Below are 25,008 nucleotides of genomic sequence, written 5' to 3' on the forward strand. Positions count from 1 at the left end.
AACATTTAGTAGAAACAGTGACCTGAAATTTCACCTTAAAATGTTGAATATGTGTCTGAAAAGGTGATACATCATTCTTATTGCCATTTTCACATAATAAAACTTCCATCTGTTCACCAAGGTTACCACAATCCACAGTTTGGTCAATGTTGTATCAGTGAGAGAAATTCACTAGTGTAGGAATCCAGTCTGTTTCTAATTGTCAAATGGTATATTCTATGTTCAACTAAAAAAATAACAATGACTACCTGAGCTGTTGAATGAGACCAATCTATGCCATCCAGATTCTTTTTTTTAAATAAATTTATTTGTTTGTTTATTTATTTATTTTTGGCTGCATTGGGTCTTCCTTGCTGTGTGCAGGCTTTCTCTAGTTGCAGTGAGCAGGGGCTACTCTTCATTGCAGTGCACAGGCTTCTCATTGCGGTGGCTTCTCTTGTTGCAGAACACAGGCTCGAGACACACGAGATTCAGTAGTTGTGGCTCGCGGGCTCTAGAGCGCAGGCTCAGTAGTTGTGGAGCACGGGCTTAGTTACTCCACAGCATGTGGGATCTTCCCGGACCAGGGATCAAACCCATGTTCCTGCATTGTCAGGCCGATTCTTTTTTTTTTTTTTTTTTTAATTTATTGATTGATTGATTGCTGCATTGGGTCCTCGTTGCTGTGCTCAGGCTTCTCTAGTTGCGGCGAGCGGGGGCTACTCTTCGTTGTGGTGCACGGACATCTCCTTGCAGTGGCTTCTCTTGTTGCAGAGCATGGGCTCTAGGCACGTGGCTTCAGCAGTTGTGGCTCACGGGCTCAGTAGTTGTGGCTCATGGGCTCTAGAGCGCAGGTTCGTAGTTGTGGCACACGGGCTTAGTTGCTCTCCGGCATGTGGGATCTTCCCGGACCAGGGCTCGAACCTGTGTTCCCTGCATTGGCAGGCGGATTCTTAACCACTGCACCATCAGGGAAATCCCATCCAGATTCTTGTAGGCTTAATTTATTATGAGCATGCATCAGATCATTTAATCTACTTGATTTATTAGAGTTATATTTAAAGATTAATAATCTTGATGAGCTTTAATGCTTAGGATGCTTTGTCTCAGTTACTTTGAGAGATTTATTTTAAATTAAATATATATTATATTTTATAATAAGCAATATATTCACATTATTCAAACTTGAAAAGTTATAAAAAATGTCTCTCTTGAACTCGGTCCTCTAGTCGTCTAGTTCCCCAGGTCCAGAACCAACAGATGTTAATTGCTTCTTGGCTGTCCTTCAGTTCAGATTCTCTGGATATGCATGTAATATATGTTCCACCTGTCCCCTTTTTTTTTAATACTATCTATTCTGTACTATGCTTTTAACTTAGTATGTCTTAGACTGTTCCATGTCACTGCCTATTAGAGTTACTTGTTTCTTTTCTCTTATGGCTGCCTTGCATCCTAGGATAATGACGAAGATGACTACAATAATAATAAATTAATGTAACCATTGTACTATTGGTGGATTTTTAGGTTATTTCTAGTGTTACTACAGAAAAGGCTATGTTGAATATCCCCAGTTGCTTTTGAATAACTAAATATCCTTTTTCTTGCTAGTTTTTTAGGATAGATCTTCTGTTTCATTTCAGCCATGAACCAGAGAATCAGTCAGAGTGCTCCAGTGAAACAGCCACCACCCCTGGCCCCCCAGAGCCCTCAGGGAGGAGTCATGGGTGGTGGCAATTCCAACCAGCAGCAACAGATGCGGCTGCAGCAGTTGCAGATGGAGAAAGAGAGACTGCGACTGAAGCAGCAAGAACTGCTTCGGCAGGTGAGGCCACAGGTTAGAGACCAGCCTTCCACTCTTGGGGTTTTGTTTTCCTACATAAAGTTGGGTGTGTTTCATTTTGACATTTATTAGTTACAGAAGAATGTTGTTTCTCTGAAACTAGAGTGACACAGAAACATTCTGTCCAGCTTTCATCTTAGTTTCTAGTTTCTTAACTGACCTTTGATCACATAGGCTATAACTTGTAAACCTGTATCACAAAGAGATGTTTTGGTCGTATTCATTGCAGTCAAGCAAAAATCGAAGGAAGCAAGGGTGCTTTTCCTCAAATATACAGGCATACCTCGGAGATATTGCCGGTCAGTTCCAGACCACCACAATAAAGCAAGTATTACAATAAAGTGAATCACATGAATTTTTTGGTTTCCCGTTGCATATGAAAGTTAATGTTTACACCGTACTGTAGTCTATTAAGTGTGCAATAGCATTGTCTTAAAATAAACAATGTAAATTGTTTATTGTAAAATTTAATGTAAATTTAAATAAATTTAATGTAAAATTAAATACCTTAATTTTAAAATACTTGATTGTTAAACAATATTAACCATCATGTGAGCCTTCAGTGAGTCATCTTTTTGTAATAGTAACATCAAAGATCACTGATCACAGATCACCATAACAAATATAATAACAATGAAAAAGACTGAAATATTGTGAGAATTACCAAAATGTGACACCGAGGCATGAAGTGAGCAAATGTTGTTGGAAAAATGGCTCTGATAGACTTGCTAGACACAGGGTTGCCACAAACCTTCAGTATGTTTAAAAACAAAAATTGCAGTGTCTGCAAAGTGCAATAAGATGAGGTATGTCTGTACATGGAATTGCAGACTACTATATATCTGAGGATTTCACTAAGGGGGAAACTCTGGGACATCACTTGGGGAGAAACATCTTTTACTTTAAATGAATTATTTGTCTAGGGGAATACACAATATGATATTTCTCAAATGATAAATGTTTCAGTATTGCTGAATCTAAGATGTTTTATTTAAAACAATACAGGCTATCCCAAGTTTAGAAGATCCCACAGTGCTTTAAAATTATCTACTTATGGATATTTTTTCATGTTGGGATGGGTAGTTTCTAACGTTAGAGAGCTGGAAAACTTTACGACCATTTTTATCAGTTTTCTTTCAGAAATACTGTTGGTCTTTATGTGCTATAAGAATATATAATCCCTCATCTCAAAATGAATTTTTACTTTATCTTATTTCAGAGTGATAAAATCTAAGTTCAGATTTTGGGAGTGTGATCTTCTCAAAGCAGTATATTTTTAAATTTTTATGTAAATATTTTGGATAATAAACATGATGTGATTTTGAAAGTGTACAAAAGGTAAACGTACAGTGAAAATGAAATCTCCTTTTCCATTTCTCTAGTTCTCTTTTCTGGTTGTAAGTAGCTGTCAGTTTCTTGTATTTTTTTTTTTCCCCCAGAGACATTCTCTCTGTTTGCGAACGTGAAATATACATATCTGTACTATTTTTCCTCACCTAAGTCATAGCATACTAAGTATAGGCATTAAAAGTATCATTATACTCTCCATTTTTGTAGTCAGGATGCAGACATTTGAACAAGGTACTTTTTTTTCATGAGTGTTATATTTTAATAGTGTCACGTGTTAATGGAAATACATGAACTTGATACAGTCTTTGAACTCAGATTTGGGATTTGAAGAACTAGTACCTAAGAATTAAACTAAGCCATGGAATCCCAGACAGGCACACCTTTAAACTGTTTGTGCTATCAGTAACCTGCCAGTGTAATTCTAGTGTGGTTGGCACCAAAGTGAGTAAGAAAGATGATGCCAGCATCTGATGTCAAGAAGTGGTCTTGAAAGAAATATTCCCTCATCCGCCTTTAAGAAGGTAGAGAAAGGAAGCACATTAACAAGATTAATGTATCTCTGATGGACTTTTTAACATACTACTATAAAGGAAAGATATTTTTCATTTAAATAAAACTTTATCATCGGAACAAGGTAGCACCATCAAAATTATAGTTATATAGCTCTTAGAAGAAATAAAGCAATTTAAGGGTATGTTTTACGCAGACTGTTTTCATTTTGTTGTTACTGAGTACTAGATGGCGTATGCGTATATAATTTCACATATGAATTAAAGACTACCAAAAAAAAAGAAACCTTATTAATAAGAAAGGTTAAAGTCTGGGAATGGGCCATCCATCATTTTGTTGTTGCCGTAGATCAGCTCTCCCCCACCCCCTTCCCGCCCAATGGGCAAAATGCTGCTACTTATAAAATTCTTCATTCTAAAGAATTTTTCTAAATCTTATTCTCACTCTTACTCTGGGTGATGGGTCCTAGACAGAATAGTTTCCTTTAAAGGTAACTTCTTTATTTCTTCTTTACCACCTACTGTGTTGTCTTTTCTTTTGTTGAAGTGACAGATCTGCTCTATTCTTATACTAATGGTGTGTTTTCTAAGATTTTTTGGTTTTGTTTTTTAGCAATCAGTATAAATTCAGTATATCTTAAGCCTTTTGGCTTCCTGTGAACTTCTTCCATTGATAGTTTCTCTTATCACTGAAGCATCAAATTATATTTTTCCTGCTTCATCTAATATTCAGAAGTAAAGAACCTACCTGACCAATATCCAGTTTTATTTGAACCCTGACACCTAAAGTCTTACTGTCCTATCCTCAATGCTGTTTAACACTTCTGAGGTTTCTGTTTGTTATGTGGCGACTCCGTTGGCTCCTGTCCTCAGTCTGCTTCTTCTTGGGCTAGCTTGGGAATTCTGTGCTATGGTGATATGTCTGGATACAATTTGTAAGTCAGCCTACACAGCCAAACCATGTGGCTTAAAGTAATTTTTATCCATCTTATTTTTCACTCTTAGGCAATGCGGAATATCAATCCCAGCACAGCAAATTCTCCAAAATGTCAGGTAGGCTCTTATCTGATGTTTTAGCATTGAAAACAGATATTAAATTAGGAAAGAGAAAAACTTGTGCTCCAGGGGCCTGTCCTCACTGAAGATTAGCCCAGAGTAACTTTGAGGCATCTTTCTACCATGATACTTAAGTTAACATTGCTGTTCCCAGAAAGTTTACACTATCTGCTCCCTCCCCACTCCTCCCAGAGTAGTATTCAAAACTCCGTCGAGGTCTTTTTTTTCCCCACATTTGATATGTAGTATATACACCCTGTCAGCCTTGAAGTGTGCCTGATTTTTTATTTGCATAGCCTAAAATAGTACTTACAATGATTTATAGAGGTTAATAATTTGAACAGTAACAAAGGTAGTACAGGTTATTTACTTGGGTAGGCTACTTTAGGAAATCTTATTAAGAATTATAATCATACTACGAGGAAAGGAAAAGTTTCTTTTAGTGAACACTCCAAAGAAAGAATATTAAAATTATCAGAAGAGCAAAGGATCTACCTGAGTACTGTTTTGGGTTTCTTTGTTGGCTTTTATCAGCATTCCTCCCTGGTGAACCCAAAGGAACACTGGTTGTGAAGGTACCTTATTTAGATGGAAAGATTGTGGCCATTTTTTCCTTCTATAACATAGGCACTTATCTGACTCATGGAAAGAATCTCATTCTTGAAACCAAAGAGATTCTGTTTGTTCAGGGTTCACAGATTTGAAGGAATTAGGAGCTGGGGGATTATTGCACTTTTCTCAGATTGCCAGAAGCAACCATGAAACACCTCATATTCTGTGGAGCTCTTCTGCACTAGGCTAACAAGTGCATTGTGTTAGAATGAGCTGTGGAAGTCTGGGAATTGGCAGAACTCCACTCATTTTAGATACTGTTAACTGGTCCATTTGGAGCACCAGATAGAATCTTCAGAGACCAGTTTACTTTGTGAGAGGAAAAACTCTATTCATTGTCTCTCTCATAAATGCCTCCTTTAATCAAGAAATCCAGGGAATAACTAATGAACGTCATCTTTGCTAAAGCAGAGCAGACATTCTTACAATGAGGACCTCTAATACCACATTTGACTGGGAAGAGCACTGTAGCATTGGATCTTTATATAAAGTGAAGACATTTTTCCTTGCTTTTTCTCTGAAGTGTTTCTTTTATTTGTAATAAATGAAGTAGAAACATAGGAGCAAAAATTAATTCAAATGAGATTCGGAATCAAGCAAAAGGTTCTCCATGTTAAAGTGTTTTGAAATTGTTTCCTTTTTATTTTTTCCTACTAAGATCTTAAACTTTAAATTTGATAAGTAATTAAATACCTTCAGGTCTTTATTTCTTACATCAGTATAAGTGTAAACAGTTGCTCATTAAAATTATCAGGAGTTTTTAGATACTTCTTTTAGTAGTAAAGCTTCAGAAAAGTTAAGGTTTGTAAATTGAATTTCTATTAAATTTGTATGGTATTAAAATTACAGAGTTGATTCCTTAGATTTGTCTAAGCCAGAGCAGAAAACCTGAAAGAGATAGGTTTTATAAAAGGTTTTTTAAATTTAACTTTGCATATGTGGATAATAAAATACTGCCTTGTCATATAAGATTCAGTTGTCAATGTATTTACCTGGCACAATTGTGAAAATGTATGAAATTCCAGTATAGGGCTAAATTTGGAGTTGCTCAAATACCCAGAATATGGTTGTATTTGTATCAAGCAAGTATCTGTGTTTTTCTCATCCTACATATTTTCTAGATTATCTTAAGGTAGGTGCCAGGAAAGATTCCACAAAGAAGGGTCATATCTTAAGTGAAGATGCCTCTAAATAAGGTTACCAGGATAATCAAGAAAGCCAGAAAGAGCTTTCCAGTCTCAAAAAACAGGAATAATGAAGAAAAAGGGATGGATCCATTCAATACTTGAGCGCAAGGCACTCCTGTTCAGTGCTGTGGGGGGGTTGGGTTCTGTTTGTTGTTTGTTTTTACTTTTCTAATAGAAATCAGTGCAGATAAGTTAACAAGCAACATGAAACCAGTGGCATTGTTTTGTAATTATATACCACATTTGCTGTGGGAAGGTACCAGACTTCAGAATGTTCACAAATTACTTGTTTCAAAAGCTATCCTTAAGTACTTCTGCATAGGATTAACAAAACCTGTCTGCTGTAGAATTTCCTGGTCTTATAAACTACTGTCAGTATGGGTGAGGTTAATACAAAATTCTGAAAAATTGAGACAACTTTAAAGGGGTTAGTATATTTTCTTAGTTAAAAATGGAAATTATTGCCTTAATTTGTTAGGGTTTGTTGGCAGAATTTTGGAAAAATTTGTCCTCATAGAGCTTTAAATTTTTAAATTTCATTTTGATTATTCACTATTTTTCTTTCTAAAGCAATTTCTGGTCTCAGAAGAAAAAAAAAACTTTTTAAAAGTATAAACATCGTCTTTGCTCCATGAGATTGAACATGTATGGAATGCTCAATTTTCTCTGTATAACTCTTACTAATACATCAGTTTCTCCTCTGTGACTGGAGGGAGACCTTTGAGAGAGTGGGTTAGGAATGCATCCCAGCTTCTGTTTCAAAGTCTTTTGAAACTAACACTTTGAGGAAAGATAGTTCCCCCTGAGTGTGAATGTTTTTACCTTCTCTTATGCTTAAGAATGTGGTTCTTAGTACCTGCGGTTCCCTAATACCTATGAGATCAAGCCTAAACTCTGCAACCTAGCTCATTTGTGGTCTGTGGTCAGTAGCCTTCTTTCTCTCTCTCAATTCTGGTTAAGCCAATTACCTTCCTTCAGCCAAGTGCACTCCTCTGTCTTGTTGCCATGATTCCACTCATGAGCTTTTCCCCATAAGGAGTACCTGACTTTTCCCCTTCCCTTTTACTGATAAAGATTCTCCATTTCCTTCATAAGGCCTAGGTCAAAACGCATCCCCAAGTGCCCTCATCAGAATGCTTGAAACGACCCAGAAAATAGAAACAAGACTGCTGTGTATAGATAGCTTATCTCTGAGCAAATAATTGCTTTACTCTTCATAGAAATTATAGCTATAAATTTTTTGCAACTAATGAATATTGTGTAGTCGCCATTCCTATGGACAGTAATAAATACACACCAGGGTCAGTTACTGGGTTAATGCTGGATAAAACCCACAGTATTAATGTTGAGGATATTGTACTACACTGTTAGCCCGAAATGGTGAAGAGATTCAGATGTCCATAGTTTTAGTCAAATAGAGCAAAATAGTACAGGACCCCTGTTCAGAGCCATGTGAAAATAATCACCACAGTTTTTTTTTTTTTCTGAATTTAATAATAGCAAAGTTTTGGCTTTTTTTTTCCCTCCAAACTCTTTTATGTTAGCAGATACTAGAAAAGCTTTTTCAGAATCCAATTAATACCTTTTCCAAGTTTACCTCTCTTCTTTTTGAAGTCCTAATATTGAATAAATCATAGATTCTAATGATTCTGTGAATCATTCTATGAATTTGAATCATAGATACACATGTTTTTAGTCAAAAAGGTTGTTCTGAAGTTGAAGATACTTTGGCAAATGGCACAAATATTAAAAAACAAAAAGCATTCTAAACATTGGCTAAATGTTTTAATAACTTCCAACATAATTAAATATTCTGTGAATGTTTAAAGCTGTGTTGGAAAATGGGGTATGGCAAGACCTATCTTGAACAGTTGGAAGAAATGGCTTTTTGTTTGTTTGTTTTTAAAATTGTTGACATAAACTGCTGTTACTAAGACAAACTGTTTAAAAGATGTGTATTTTCAGAGTTATTCTTCATTTCTAAATTTGGATTTCTAGTTCGCTAAACTAACCTACCTTAAATAAATTGATTAGGTTGGAGAGGGGGGACCTTCATTTGTGTGCCGTATATTATCCAGAAATGAAACACTCTTACATAGTATTTGCTGAAGATAAAATTGCTTTAAGAAAGTAAAGTTGACATTAGCTTTACAGAATTTTCTATAAATGGAATCATAACTTTTTCACCTTAGCATGATTATTTTGAGATTCATTCATGTTGTATTTATAGTTCGTTCCTTTTTATTGCTAAGTAGTATTCCATTGTAGGGATATACTACAATTGTTTATCTGTTCACCTACTGATAGATATTTGACTTGTTTCTAAATTTTGACTTGTGTAGACATATGCTTCCATGTCTCTTGGATACTCTATAAAGAATTTAATAACCTAGAGATATTCTAAATGTTTCCAGACTACTGACTTCTTCTACTGCCTTTCTCCTTATTTTTCTAAATGATGTGAACCAAAGCATCAGTTTTATATGGAGCCAAAATACTTTACTACCAGATATATATTATCTTAAAGTATCTTTTTTACCCTATGAGAAATGATACTCCTATTTAAATGAGAGAAGGGAAGTACAAAAAGGACCAATGGCTCATGGCTGGATCCTGAGTCCATAGAAGTCCACTATGTGAACCAGGCAAATCATGTTTTCCTTTATAAACCATCCTGGAAAGTTCCCTCCAGACCAAGCTGGGACCATCAGTTTTACTTATAGTTGCAGATAGCTCTGACTCCACATGCGTCCCAGATTAGCTAAGATTTACAAGCTCAATGGGAAAAGCCACCACATTTTTGTATTATTACAGAAGAAAATGAGCTAAAAATATTTGCTTCCTTTAGAAAAAGTCAAATACTCTAAAAGAACTGTTTGACCTTTGAAATACAGAAGCATGATAAATTTTGGCTGAATTTCCTATAACTTGCTTACTTCTCCATTTTTGAAAGTCTGTCAAACTGTTTATTCTGACTACCTTTGGGAAAAAGAGAAGCTTAACGAACTTGTATTTTTAGCTCAGTATTCTAATATTAGACATTTGTTCAGGATAAAAAACTCCTTAGAGATAGACATAACTTTCAACATGAAGTGTTTCAACTGAAATCAGTTTTTGTAGACAATCCAATTATGTCCCAAGGCTGATTTTTAAAACAGCTATGCCAGATTTACTCAATTACAAAATGATGTTCATATTCATCCAAAATGTGTTTTGACAAAATTAATTTATTGCAACAGAATGGGTTTATTCTACATAGGTACATGTAGATATATAGAGGATTTTTTTTTTTTTTTTTTTTTGTGGTACATGGGCCTCTCACCGTTGTGGCCTCTTTCGTTGCGGAGCGCAGGCTCACCGGCCATGGCTCACGGGCCTAGCCGCTCCGCGGCATGTGGGATCTTCCCGAACCAGGGCACGACCCCGTGTCCCCTGCATCGGCAGACGGACACTCACCCACTACGCCACCAGGGAAGCCCAGGAATTATTTTTAAATGCATATAATGGAGAAAGTTTATATGAAATATTTTTGATTAAAAAATTCAGATTATTTAAATTCATTTCATACTTATCCATATTAATTATTTTTCTCTAAAATCACTGGCCAAAACTCTGTACAACTCTGAAACAAATTTTAAATATTTTACTTCTAAAATTATTAATTTTATGCAGTGTGTTCATTTTCACATTTACAATCCTTGGCTAAGGATACAAGGAATTACAAAGCTTACTCACAATGAAACCCATGATTTAACTATTCCTCACTGGCAGCAGGACAGCTTAGGGAGGAGCTCTTTCAGTTAGTTCTGACTCCACATTCACTCTCCTTCAAAGTCTGACTAGGTAAAGCATGGAGTAGGATACTTTCGCAGATTTCCACATCTCTATGTGGGGGTGTGTGTGCATGCATGCATGTGTGTGTGTTTATGTGGAAGTGGATGTTACTGTTTTTATATTCAGTTGAACTCTGAACTTATTGATATATGTTAAGGGGAGGGGGAAGTTGGCCTGTTTTCCTACAAAATACATATGGTTTTCCTCCCCAATTTTTGACAATTTCCTTAAAATATCAACAGAAATGTTTCATCTTATTGAACCCAGTGAAATAAATTATGTTCACAGATGAAAATATTAACAAAAGAATTAATTGGGATTGACATATATACACTGATGTGTATAAAATGGATGACTAATAAGAAAAGAAAGGAAGGAAGGAAAGAAAGAAGGAAAGAAAAGAAAGAGATGGAGAAAGGGAGGGAGGAAGAAGAAAGGAAGGAAGGAAGGAAGGAAGGACGAACGAACGAATGCCCTGGGGAGGGGGCTACCAAGTAGTCAAGTTTAGTTAAAGTAATTTTGTTTCTAGCAAATACTGAGCTATGTAAGAATATATACCCATTTTTGGATGATGTATGTATAAGTTATTATATATCAATTATACCTCAATAATACTTCAAAAATTACTTCTAATCAACCCTGGTTGGTTGGTGTTGGGGTTTTGTTTGTTTGTTTTTCCTGTAACTAGAAGTTTCAAACCTGAGCTGAATATCCATACCTGGTATATGGGTTCTATAATCTATGTATATGTTATTTATATCATTGGCCTTACCACATTACGTTTGTTTTCATGCCGTATTCTTCACTATTTGGTTGATAATGCTAACATCGTCCTACCACCACCACCAGTAAATAAAGTGGCACTTTTTTCCCATTATTCCTTTCAAGTTCAGTTTACATGAATCTCTAGGTTAGTTACTCTTAGTCCTGGCTCAAATATGGATTTGATGAGAAGTATTTCCATAGCCTTTCAGGGGGTTGGCTGTCTTCTTAGGCAACTTGTAAACATTGGCCTTCTTATTCACATCTCTAAATTACCTTTCACTGTAAATGTGGATAGTTGGTTCTTTACTGTCTGCTGACAGTAGAAATTCAGTTGTTAAACGCAGCAAAAAGTAAAAATCTGATAGCTTCAAACAAGCAATGTGGCAGAATTCCAAGTAGCGAGAACATGGAGATTTTGCACATAACAATTAGCTTTAACTTCATAAAACCTTGAAAAAGTGGAAACCATCAAAAGGGGTAAAATAAAAGTTGTAAAAACAATATGAAAATTATAGCCAATTTATTAAGTTATTTCAGTAATGATGTATTTGCTTTGTGCTGCAAGGTTCAAAACTAGGTACACAGAAACATGAGCATACATTCCCTAGGCATCAGCCTCATCCAGAGCCTATAATTTTATTCATTTTAAAATTTATTGCTTTTGGGGCTTCCTTGGTGGATAGGACTCCGTGCTCCCAATGCAGGGGGCCTGAGTTTGATCCCTGGTCAGGGAACTAGATCCCACACGCATGCTGCAACTAAGACCCAGCGCAACCAACCAACCAACCAAATAAATAAATATTTTAAAGTAAAATAAAATTTATTGTTTTTAACATCCTTATATTTTAATAGCAACATAAATTCTTCAAAGTATTTAGAAGCTCTTGTTTTATGCTCCAAAATAGTCATTCATTTATTCATTTTGTGCCCTTAAGGGACAGAGAAGAAATAATTACAATATCATGTGTTAAGTGCTAAGATCATGTTACATACATATGCTCAGGGTGTGAAAGACACATTATCTATCTGTCTAATCTAATCCAATCCGAAGATGGAAATGGGATCATTCTGGAGAATTAACGTAGAGAAGGTTAAAGGTTAAGGTGTCTTAAATAATAAGAAAGAAAAGTGTTCTAGTCAAGAGTATATGGAAAGACATGGTACCAAGAGAAAACATTTCATATTAAAGACCTGCAGGGAGTGCACTTTGTTTTAAAGTCACTTCTCACTTTGTAAGGTGAAAATGGGGCATGGGGCACATCAAAGATAGAAGATAGAGAAAACAAGTAAAATGGATCCCCAGAAGCTGCTAGGAGTGTGGGTTGGCCTAGAACAGGAGACAGCGGGAGGGAATCCATTTTCTGAGACTGGAAGAAAAGTTATAAAGGTGATGAATGAAGATGGCTTTGGGGGAGCAGGAAGAGATGACAGGAGGATCCAGAAAACAACAGATTGTTCCTGATGACCTCAGTGTTCTTATTTAAATGCGAGAGAGCTTGAAAAAGGAAAAGCACTTAAGTCAACAGGGTCTTGAGAGAGTGTGCCAGATTTGGAGTAGTAATCATGAGAATGTGAGAAAAAAGTAACCAAGGACCCAAGAAAAAACAAAAAAACAATGAGTGGTACTAAGGAGGGCCCAGCCAAGGCCAAAGACTATTAGTTTATAACAGTCTGGATAGTTATATGATTTTTCTGTAGCATTTCTTAGCAGTCTCAGTATAGAAATGAAGCAAGCACATTTTTAATATTGATTCATGGTTGGAATTTGCTGTGTTGAAATAAAATTATGTGTGTATCAGGAATCTGAAAGGTAATCATGTGTATTTAAAATGATCAGCCCTGCATTTAAACTTGTAGGGAAGGAGAGCCAATAGATTGGAATAGTAGGAGGCAGAAGAAACTGGATGGAAAGAAAAAATACGGTTCCAGAAAGCGGGATGAGTACATGTAAGATTTCTGGGGAAGAAGTTTCTAAACCAGCTCAGGGTGTGACCGAGGAAGTTAATGACTGAAATACAATGGTAAAGTGGTCAATATCATTGTAATTTAGAGAGCCAGGAATTTCAGCATTAGATTACTGTATAGATTTTGTGCATGGATGTTGACAGTTCCCGGGTGATAGATGCAGTTGCAATGAAGTGAAACAATGATCATTGTCCCAAACATGAGTAAAGATTGTAGAGGTAGGTTTGGTTTTGGAATAACAAGGTCTTGGCTGTGTAAGTGGGTGATTGAGGTAGGTAGGGATGAAGATCACTGGAATACAGAAATTCAAGGAACTCATGTTGAGTGAATCATCTATGTAATGTATAAGTAATAAGATACAGTGGCATGTCTTAAAATTAATATAATATTGAAATATAAATATATATTATATATATATAATTATATATTATAATTATATATATAATTATATATTATAATTATATAAATATAATTATATAAATATAAATGAATATAAATGGTATTATGATACATTTGCAACAACTAGAGCATGATATGAAAATGTTTTCTATTGATGAAAAGTCAAAGGTATAGTAAATACTACTGTTTGTTGCCTATATTTATAATTGAAGAAAATGCTAGATTTTAGTTATAGGTTAATGAAAATAAAGATGTAAATTTTTTTCTCCATCCAAGTTCACATACCCTCTGCATTCTGTCATGATCCTCCGGTTAAGAAACCCATTTAAAGGATGGGGTATCTAGGAGGCAGAAACCTGAGTAAAAAGAAGTGGTTGTTGCATAGTCTAGAAGTGGTGGTGCAGAGCTCAGAGAATATCTCCACTGCTTCTGGACCCAGTGGTGACTGGGAGTGAGGATGCTGGAGATGGTGTGTGCCTCAGCGAGCAGGCTTGGCTCAGGAAGGCTGCAGGGGGTGAGGTATGAAGGTGTGAGAGTTGGCCAGAGTGAGGTGAACTAGCCTTGAAGCCCCAGGCAAATATAAAGCTGAGGCCTGGAATGTTTGGAAGCACGTTGAGGCAGCCCTTCTGAAATGATCAGGGTAGTAATGGCCCATAGCTTTTGCTCAGTTTCCAGGTAGAATCTTGCTGAGAAATTGTTGGATGCCCCCGAAGACAGTTCAAGATTGAAAAACCTGAAGTCAGAATGAGTTACTTGATACCAAAGTGTAAAACAATGCAGGAGGGCAGTGAGGAGTGTTGGTGTCTTGGTAAATCACCAAATTTTGTTCTTTTGACTTTATTTTTATTACTAGTGCCAAACATATAAAACCATATGAGGGTTGGTGAGTAAAAATAAACTGTAAGAAGAATTCTCTTTTGTAAAGATCAGACTAGCCATCCTACCCCAAAGGAGGGATTTAGGAGTGTCTGCCAGAAAAGGAAAATACCAAAAGGAAGCTAAGTAGTTAAGTATATATGTTTTGGGGTTAATAAGACTAATTAAACTTTCAGTTTATATAATTTAATGTTTAATCACTTGAAATGGATAGAAGAACCTGGTCCTTCTGATTGGGAAACTCATTAACTTTTAGATGTTAATACTTCAGCTTTATACGTACAAGTTTATTACTTTAAACCTAACGATAACTTTGTTAATCAATAGATTGATTCTGTTCATTTGTGTTGATTTTTTTTCTAGGAATTAGCTCTCCGTAGCCAGTTACCAACACTGGAGCAGGATGGTGGGACTCAAAATCCAGTATCTTCTCCTGGGATGTCTCAGGAATTGAGAACAATGACGACCAATAGCTCAGATCCCTTTCTTAACAGGTTGGTAAGAGTTGCTACTGGCCAACATCTGAAAAAGATCATAGTTTTAAGGTGATTCTCCTTAGTACTTGTAATAAGCTGTTTGAACATCTCTGTGGGCCAAAAACCATAGCTGTAAATGAATCTCTCCATAAATGGCTAGTACAATAAAACTTGAGGATTAAAAGCTGGCTCATGTGAGAGGAAATGAGCTGTTCAGACTTGTAGAGGGGATACTTATTCACAGTCACGTGTTTGCTTGTGCCTATACTGTTGAAAAACAGTTACTTGCAGAATCATGAAGGAACATGTGAATGCCTTTCTATAAAAGCAAATGAACTGCATCTTAAACCTACTTAGGGCTGCATTGTAAGGATCATTAGAAGGAATTTTCCACGTAAGTGTTCAGCCTGAGAAGTATCACTGCAGGAGCACTGTAAGGCCTCATGTTCTTAAGGGCTATAGGTCAAGGAGATAAAAAGTAAGGTTGTGCCTCTTTCAAATAATGTATTAATATTAAAGAGTATTGAAAATAACATAGTTTAAGGATGATTTTTAGTGAGTTACCACAAATCTTGGGTTTCAGGCATATTGCAAAGATGTTATTATATGTAGGGAGGGCTATGTTGAAAACTGCAAGCTGAGACAGAACATATTCTTTGCCTAGAAGGCCGTTTAAAATTAAGATTTGACTACAATTCTTTCTTCTAGATTGTCAAATATTTATGGAGTTTCAGCTTTTAAAGTAAGGAACAAATGCTTTCTGGTCTTTGCTTTTGTTTTTTTTAACCAATTTTAAACAGTGTACTTTTTAAAACATTTAAAGGTATTTTTGTTTAAGAAGGCTATAATGCTACCCTTTCAATTCTCACCAATTGAATTGAAAACATCCTGATCCTAAGATAAAAACAAAATACCTTGTCATACCAAAATATTTAGTACAATAGAATTTTCTGTCATTTGCTCTGTCTTAAGGTTAGTTAGTGCTGGTGCCCTAATTGGTAAGTTTGGTTTCAAAGGCCATCTAAAGGGTATTTAAGTTTGTATTTACTCTTCTGATATATGCAGTTTAAAGTTCTGCCAAAAATTGAGTATATTTATATAAGACTGTAGTTGTAAGCTTAAACTGAGGTTAATTAGGAAAGGTCCATAGCCACAGAACTTTCTTTTCCACAGAGGAAATTTCAGATCAATATAATTCCAGTACCCGTCTTATTGAAGGCCTGTATTGATCCAGGGATAAAATTAGACCATTTGGAAAAAAATGGATAGACTGCATTTCCTCCTGATAGTCATTTGTGCAGATTGTTTCTTAAAACTTTTGATAAGAGCTGAGCTACAGTTTAAGATTCTATTTTCTGGTAAAGATCACAGAGTGGAACATTACCCGTGTTGTTAGTCTCAGGGCAAAATTCCATGTCTACTCTCTGTAGTACCCCCAGGTTCTAAAACACACATCTGACTATAACATTTTTCTTTTCAGAAACTCTTGATGGTTTCCCCACTGCCCATCATTCGATTTATACATATTCCTTAAGCCCTAAACACTTGTTCCCCTAACTTGCCATGGAGTTGACTCTTAGTAGTGGTGGAACATCCCCTCATCTCCCTTTTACTCTGAGGTCTTTCAAGGCCAGCTCCCACATTCCCTTCCATGAAACCTTTCCCCCGTACGTTTCAAGCTTACTCCTCTTTGTTCTGAAAGCACTTTGCTCACGTAGCCCTTGTATATGATTCATTAACGTATTTGTGCACCTCCCTCCCTGAAGTTGTGAGCCTCTCAGAAAGCATCAGTTGTAGATTTTTGTTGTATCCTCAGACTATTCTAATCCCTATCACGTAGTAGCAGATGCTCAGTGAATGTTTATTGAAGGGAGGTTGGGGGGCTGCAGGGAGCAGTCCCTAACCAGGGAAATGGCCTTGTGAACTCGGTCCTCAGGAGTGCCCATGTGCTTCCCCTGGGGCTTGGAAAGAACTCTGAACAACTGTGTACATTCAGCTATTCTGTAACAGAGTCTTGAGTGTCTCGATACGTGCTCCGTTCTCAGCAGTGGGAATAGAGTGATGACTAGGACCAGGCCCTTGTCCCAGATCAAGACAGGCAAAATAAAAACAAACCACATCCTGAGACCTTCTCCAAAGTAGCTGCATTGTATACAAATGGTCTCAGAGGCAAATTTGTGTGTTCTTGGATCTGTGTGAGGCTTTTGAATCTTGCCAAAATCTGACAGAAGCATTAAACTAGTGGTTGCAATATACAGAGTGAAGGGGAGGGAGAACAAGGCAAGTGCATTGAGTAATTTAGGAAAGAAATTTAGGGGACTGAGCTTTCGACCTTGAGCAACTATTAAATCTTGTTTTTAAAGCTTAGTTATTTTTTGTTTAACTTTTGTGTAAGCTAAACAGCTGTTTAAGTGTCCAAGCTGTGGAGAAAGTTAGAGTTTGCCCTGTAGTCAGAGACCATTATGAACAATTGTCTTTATTTCACACTTTGCCATAGTTTTTCTACAATTAGCAGAACCCCCAATTCTACAGGCGATGCCACCTGGTGTCTGCGTGCTACTAGGTTAGGAGAGTGTCGTATTTATGAAAGTAATAGTCTAAGGATATTTACCATACTTGTATGTAAATCTGTGATACTTTTCATTTAGCCTAAAGTAAAAATCTGTCTTGGCTCATAGTTTTCTGTTTTTCTCAAGGTATGTGCCTTGTAGTTTTTTTGTTTTTTGTTTTTAATCTTTCCTTCATCTGGAACTCTCAGGACTCCTATCTCATGCTAAGGTGTTTGTTTGCAGCTCCCTGCCTTTCCCAAACAGAAACAACGAGATCAAGCTAGGGAGTTCAGTTCTTATCGGCAGTGACTCATGTTTTGGCCCAGTCGAAAAAGAAATTCTGGTTCTTTATTTTGGTTTGATTTTTCTGGCTTAAACTCTCTGCATGAGAGCTAGGAATTTAGCACGAATCTAGTGCAGACCTGTCTCACCACCCACCTGGAGGTTGTGTTTTGACCTATGCCTGTGACCACTGCCACTTGGGGAATTGAGACCTTGAAACAAATGAGCCATGTGGAGCCCCTAGATTCAAATGATACTAGAGAATATCTACACAGAGAATTTTCTGTCACCTAGGAAAACTGGAAATATCTTTCTTTTCCCTTATTGCCACCAAGCCCCAGAACCTTAGGAAAATTTTGGCCCCCTAAAGTTGCCAGTTTCAATTAGGATTAACTTGTCTGTTTCACCTCATAGCAAAAGAGCTTTGTATGGGCCCTGAAGGGAGGGTGCTTGTTTCAGATGCTGCAGGGCAAGAATTTTCACTAATCCTCTTTGAGAATCATGTTGGTACTCAGCAGGTGTTTATATTTTTACCTTGAAATCATTTCTTAAATTTTTTGTGTTGGTCTTTAACTCTCATTCTTTGTAGTGGCACCTATCACTCTCGAGATGAGAGCACAGACAGCGGACTAAGCATGAGCAGCTACAGTGTCCCTCGGACCCCAGACGACTTCTTGAACAGTGTTGATGAAATGGATACAGGTTGGTATTCTTTATTCCTCTAGCTTTCAGTGAGAAGTAGTCATTGTATTACCAGGTCTAATTAAACTATTGTGAGCAAATTAAACTATTGTGAGCAATAAACTATTGTGAGCAAACTATTATTCAGAAGAAAACCAATTGAGATCCTGTAAACTTCAATTCAAATTAAGTTTGCTTTGTGGGGTTTTTTTGTTTGTTTTGTTGGCATCTTGTAATTTCAGTCTCTTCCCAGTTTTTAAATGTCATGAATATCTCAGCTCTATTTGACATGACTTATTTTATATTTTAGCATTTAAAACATTGAGTTAATTGACAGAGCAGTTGAGGACCCTATTAGAAGTCTCTGTTATATGGATTTGTATTCTTTTTTCTTTTTTTTAAAATAAATTTATTTTATTTTATTTTATTTGGCTGTGTTGGATCTTTATTGCTGCTCGCGGGCTTTCTCTAGTTGCAGCGAGCGGGGGCTACTCTTCGTTGCAGTGCACAGGCTTCTGATTGTGGTGGCTTTTCTTGTTGCGGAACACGGGCTTCAGTAGTTGTGGCTCGCAGGCTCTAGAGTGCAGGCTCAGTAGTTGTGGTGCACGGGTTTAGTTGCTCCGTGGCATGTGGGATCTTCCCGAGCCAGGGCTCGAACCCGTGTCCCCTGCATTGTCAGGCAGATTCTTAACCACTGCACCACCAGGGAAGCCCCTGGATTTGTGTTCTTAATTTTGGAGAAGATCTCTATATGTGATTCATATGTCTCTATATGTGATTCATTGTCTGCTTCCCTCTTTTTTGTGAGGGTCTTTGGTCCAACTTAGGTGATATGGGGCTCAGGAAGCCAGGTAGGAAAGGCTAGGTGGTGGGGCTTACCTCCATTATTGTTAGAATAGTTTCAGGGATCTTGCAGAAGCTAAGAAGTACCTGCGTCACAGGGTAATTATAGAACCCTTTTTCCTGTGGCTTACCCGGTGACCCTGGCCTTGGCAGCTCTCAGAGGGCACGAATTGGCGGGGAAATGAAGCAGTTCTCCAGCTAGCTAGTTCTTTAGCCGGCAGCTTCTAAAAGTGTTTGGCAAGTCTTCTGTACCTGTGCTCATCCAGCTTATGGCTTTGATGCTTCTGGGAATCCACAGCGCCCTCTCTTCATCTAAATCTTAAATCATCCATAGGCGTTGCTTCAAACCCATCTCATTCATAACACCTTTCCTGACTCCTCTGTCCCCCCATTTCTCTCTTTAACACTTAATGGTTTATATTAGTTTTTCTGACAATGTTAACATTCCTTAACACTGTCATGGACAAAAAGGTTTCTTGGCAAGGTAAGTTTGGGAAACCTAGAAGCAAAGCGAGGAAGACTAACCTATCCAAGGACTTTTTGGGAGGCTTGTTTTTACTGTTGTGAATGTGAATCTCCTAAGGGTGGAATAGTTTTGTGCAGTTCTTTTATTCTGTTCCCCAGTGTGTACTTCAGAGAAAGACAGGTCTATACCATTCATTTTTATATTTTATCTTATTATGGTGGTGCATACCTGGAAGAGAGTCAAGTAGTGATGCTGTTGTGTCATACTTGTTCTTTCTCTCTTGCTGTATATAATTTTGTAAGGAATTCCTTTTCAGGACCCCCTTCACTGCTCAGCACACAGTAGTAAGCAATCAAGCTTGTTCAATATCTGAACAATTTTGAAGCAAAAGGAAACTTGCGTTGTTACTTTGCTATCTGTGAGTTGTTTGACCTGAAGTAAACTGTGGGCCAGTGGAGGAGGTCGGTCAGGAATGCGTTTCTTTCCCTGTGCATTTATGTATACTCACATGATACGGCTCTGATGTTAGCTTTTCAAAAAGGACCTGTTCTCTTTCTCCCTGTTCCATCTAGGTGACACTATCAACCAAAGCACCCTACCCTCACAGCAGAACCGTTTCCCAGACTATCTTGAAGCCATTCCTGGGACAAATGTGGACCTTGGAACACTGGAAGGAGATGGAATGAACATAGAAGGAGAGGAGTTGATGCCAAGTCTACAAGAAGCTTTGAGTTCTGACATCCTTAATGACATGGAGTCTGTTTTGGCCGCCACCAAGCTAGATAAAGAAAGCTTTCTTACATGGTTATAGAGCCCTCAGTAGACTGAATTCTAAATCTGTGAAGGATCTAAGGAGATACACCTGAAATTTCCAAATAAGCCGGTTGTGATCTTCTGGCTAATACAGAAAAAGATGAACAAACGTCCAGCAAGATTCTTTCATCCACTATTTTGCTCTTCCTTGTCCATTGCTGCTGTTAATATATTGCTGACCTCTTCCATGTTTGGCTCTAAAGAATCAAAAAAAACTTTTTTTGTTTCTTTTGCTATTATAACTACTGTTTGTTTTGGGGGCTGGGGGAAGTGAGCCTGTTTGGATGATGGATGCCATTCCTTTTGCCCAGTTAGACGTTCACCAGTCATTTTAACTAAATACTCAGACTTGGAAGTCAAATGCTTCACGTCACAGCATTTAGTTTGTTCAAGCAATTGTTTCTTCAGCTGCCTTTGGCCAGTGGAAAAACATGACTTACTGGTCTGACAAGCCAAAAATGTTGTATCTGATATTAAGTACTTATGCTGATTTGAAGAGATAGCTGAAACCAAGGCTGAAGACTGTTTTACTTTCAGTGGGTTTTTTTTCCTCCTAGTGCTATCATTAGTCACATAGTGACCTTGATTTTATTTTAGGAGCTTATAAGGCTTGAGATAATTTCCATAGAAATATATTAATTATTGCCACATACTCTAGTATAGGTTTTGGTGGGTTTTATTGTGGTTTTTTGTTGTTGTTGTTTTTGGTTTCTTTTTTGTTTGTTTTTTGTCTTGGTTGGGGTTTTTATTGTTTGGGGGTTTCTTTTTTTTCTTTTTTTTTTTTTTTTTTTTTGTTGTTGTTGTTGTTGTTGTTGTTTCTCAGAACTTAGGCAAATTACCATTATAGTGAATCTGTTTATACTTGTAGCTTGGGACAGTTATTGTAGTTCCTTTGGTAAATCTACATGTCCTGGTTTTTTTACCATCTTATTTAAATCTTGGTAATCTGCTCTCTCTATATATACCCACACACACACTTATAATGTTTATGATAGTGTGATAGCAGAATGTATCTTTTTTTTTTTAAGTTTTCCCTACTTTCCAATTTATTTTAAAATGGTAGCTTTGAATGTATGCATTTAGAATACATGACTAGTAGTTTATATTTCACAGGTAGTTTAAATCTGGTTGGGGCAGTCTGCAAATGTTGGTGGTAGTTTAGTGTTCTAGAAAGGGCTGTTATTATGGGTAGTGCCTAGCGGAGTCCTGTATGCCCTCTGGGCACACAATGGATATTATCTGATGAATTTGAAAGAAGCAAACAAGAAATGGCTTTATTATCCCCTGGTTAGTCCCTCAGACTAATTTACGTCTTGATGGGAAATCACTGAGTTAGGTTCATAGTGTACATGACAGAAGTAAGCTTTATATAGTGGTTTACCTTCCTTTAGCTTTGAAAGTTTACCTTTGCCTTAGTTTTGGAAGTAAATTCTAGTACTCTAGTTCTCTTTTGTAATGAACACATTAAGGACTACATTGAAATATTACCTACAAAATCGTTCTTCTAAGACTTGCTTCTGCTTCTGTATGCTGAGAATTGACCCTGGATAGTGTATAGAATACTGTAAGGTCATAAGTTAGCTGGTAAAGTGATCAGATTAATGTATATTGGTAGTTGAATTTAGCAAAGAGATAGAGATAATCATGATTATACTTTTATTTTTACTGGAAGAGATATAACTAGAGTATGTGTCTACAGGAGTAATAATGTTTTCCAAAGAGTATTTTTAAAGGAACAAAATGAGCATGAATCAAACCTTCAGTATAAGCTATGAAGTAATACTTGGTTGTGAATTATAGTGGTATCAGCTAGCACCTCTATGATTAAGGGTCTTTCAGTGTTTCTAGAGTAAGCCCTTATTTTCAAGGGTTTATAAGACATAAAATCTCTTTTCCTGGCTAAAACTGCTATGAAAAGCCTCAGCTTAGGAAGACAAGTATTGTTTTTTTTTTTCTTTCTGATTACAGAATCTAAGCATTTTGACCCTTCAATTTAGAGGAGTGCAAAAGTTGGAAGTAAGAAGTTTTATATTAAGTAATTTCAGTGCTCAAAATGCAATCACTGTGTTGTATATAATGATTCATAGGTTGATCATTCATAATAATTGACTCTAAGGCTATTATTAAGAAAACAGAAGAAAGATTAAATCTTGAATTAAGTCTGGGGGGAAATGGCCACTGTGCAGATGTATTGATTTTTTTAGAGGAATAATGAAATTCTGCCTAGAATGCATAATTGAGTTTATGGATGGATGATACAGCATGTTGGCTTTTTTATGTGCAGAAGATCAAAGCTACTTGGAAGGAGTGCTTACAATTTGCCATTAAGCCACAAATTAAGATCGCATTTTATATATCAGCAGAGTAGCTTTAGATTAGGGGAGAGGGTGGGAAGGTGGGAGGGGAGTTGTGAAGACTTAGTGGGACCTTGATAGAGAACTTTATAAGCTTCTTTTTCTTCAATAAAGACTTGTCTTGCATCTTGCTGTCATTAAAGTCAGTTGTTCCTAAAATTTGAATCACTCAAGTACACCCACAAAACAAAACTACGGAGTTCTTCATTTCCTCTCACCTTTAATTTACCCAGTTATACCTCAGTGTTGAAGCAGCACCGTGGTACCTAACAGACATGGTGCTTTGATCTTATCGTACCCTCTGTACGCACCTGAAGGAGACCTAAGCCTTTCTCTTTCTGAGTTTGAATCACAGCCTTGACGTGCTCTTCCTTGTTTTATGTCCTTATTCCTAATGTAACGTGTTTAACTGCTTCTTGGTTGTATTGGGTGGCATTGGGATAAGATTTTAACTGGGTATTCTTGAATTGCTTTTACAATAAACCAATTTTATAATCTTTAAATTTATCAGCTTTTTACAGTCGTGTTCTTTTTAGTTAGTGCTTCTTAGATCTACTTATGGTTGATGGAGCACATTGATTTGGAGTTTCAGATTTTCCAGAGCACTATTCGTTATAATTACTATTTTCTAAATATAGTGCCTTTTTAAAAAAAGGAAAAAATATAAGGAAGTGACTTTTATACAAACCATGTTGCTGTTTTAAGTATTCATACTAAATAGATGCATTCTATATGGAACCTTGGCAGAAACACTGAAAAACTACTTAATTGTGTAATTCATACCAATCAATGTTGAAATTCAAACAGTGCAAAAGTGGGAGGCAATATCAAATGATTTACAATTTCAGAGCTTCTGCACATCTGAGAAGGAATGCTTGGATCAATTTTATCTTCCATAAGCACGGTTTTAAAAGAGTTGTGGGTGTGCCTATCTTAACAATTGTTTTCTGTATCTTGAAAAAGTATTCTCCACATTTTAAATGTTTTATATTAGAGAATTCTTTAATGCACACTTGTCAAATATATATATATAGTACCAATGTTACCTTTTTATTTTTTGTTTTAGATGTTAAGAGCATGCTCATATGTTAGGTACTTACATAAATTGTTACATTATTTTTTCTTATTGTAATACCTTTTTGTTTATATGGTTCAAATATATTCTTTCTTTAAACTGTTCTTTGTTGTTTTTAACGATTAATATATTTAAAACTTTTTTGGCTTCTTAATGGTCTTCCAATAGAACAAGTATTAGTAATAAAAGGTGATTACAGTGGTAACTGGTAGACAGATTAAACTTAAGGTTGGTTTGGCATTTGGAACTTTTGTAGTATGGATATAATTCTTTGAACTTTATGTTCTGTACTCTTCCTGTAGACCATCCTCATCAATAATAGTGTGTGTGTGTAAGCTGAATTGTATCAGCTTCATTCTTAAATGATTTTACTTCATGTAACAGCACAGAAGAAACTGCGGTTTCTTTCAAAATAGCCTTTGGTTTTATTTCTCCAAAATATTCTCTTAATGATCTCCAAAATATAATACTTATATTAGTGAAAATTATCAGTTATTATTTTATAAATAAAAACACAAATTTAAATGGTAGGTCCTAAACTTTGAATAAGAGGTAGATTTGATTGTCTTTGAAAATGGTTTACTTCTGTGTTTGTGTATATAATATCTTCAATTATTGACACATCATTTTTGGTGAGGCAAATCTGAAAACAGTGTTTTATTATGTATAATTTCTTTATGATAGTAGAACACTAATTTTGTGGAGCTTGAAATTTATCGTTCCCCTTGTGCAAAATGTAGTGGTTGTAGATTTTAGCTCAAAACCATACCTTGTATCTATAGACATTGCACCTCTTACTAGGGAGTTGCTCTAAGAGGTGGTGTGCTTTATGTTGGATGACTTGAAGTCATTCTGGAGCCTGTGAACCAGAATTGTACAACCTTTTAGGTAACTGATTTAGTCAGTCTGAGTCAGTAAAATACTCAGGAGAAATAGCCTCTAGAGAGAACAAGGACTGGTAACAAAAGGAAACATTGGTGATAACTGCAGGGGGTGGTCTGCAGACCAGTGAGTTGCATTTAATCTCCCTTGATTTCCATCTTGTCAGCTGAGGTTGTAAAAGAAGAGCAGCCCCAAGGGACCCCCATCACATTTTC

At 36.5% G+C, this 25,008-nt stretch overlaps 1 protein-coding gene across 12 annotated transcripts in view; it reads left to right on the forward strand.

Annotated features, from left to right (window-relative positions):
• Window positions 1–24,015, forward strand: part of YAP1 (Yes1 associated transcriptional regulator) — a 108,334-nt gene extending 84,319 nt beyond the window's left edge. For 3 of the 12 annotated variants that reach the window (XM_027087828.1, XM_027087819.1, XM_027087820.1), the window contains 5 exons: window positions 1,620–1,813; window positions 4,684–4,731; window positions 14,736–14,866; window positions 18,269–18,381; window positions 20,242–24,015. In XM_027087828.1, coding sequence (XP_026943629.1) covers window positions 1,620–1,813; window positions 4,684–4,731; window positions 14,736–14,866; window positions 18,269–18,381; window positions 20,242–20,480 — 725 coding nt within the window. In that variant the 3' untranslated portion in view covers window positions 20,481–24,015. The remainder of the gene's footprint in view (window positions 1–1,619; window positions 1,814–4,683; window positions 4,732–14,735; window positions 14,867–18,268; window positions 18,382–20,241) is intronic. The other 9 variants (XM_027087829.1, XM_027087821.1, XM_027087822.1 and 6 more) reach the window with 3 other exon arrangements.
• The last annotated feature ends 993 nt before the right edge of the window (window positions 24,016–25,008 follow it).

Source organism: Aethalodelphis obliquidens, unplaced genomic scaffold (genome assembly GCF_003676395.1).
Source record: "Aethalodelphis obliquidens isolate GAN/ISIS:26980383/991018 unplaced genomic scaffold, ASM367639v1 scaffold60, whole genome shotgun sequence".
Taxonomy (NCBI): domain Eukaryota; kingdom Metazoa; phylum Chordata; class Mammalia; order Artiodactyla; family Delphinidae; genus Aethalodelphis; species Aethalodelphis obliquidens.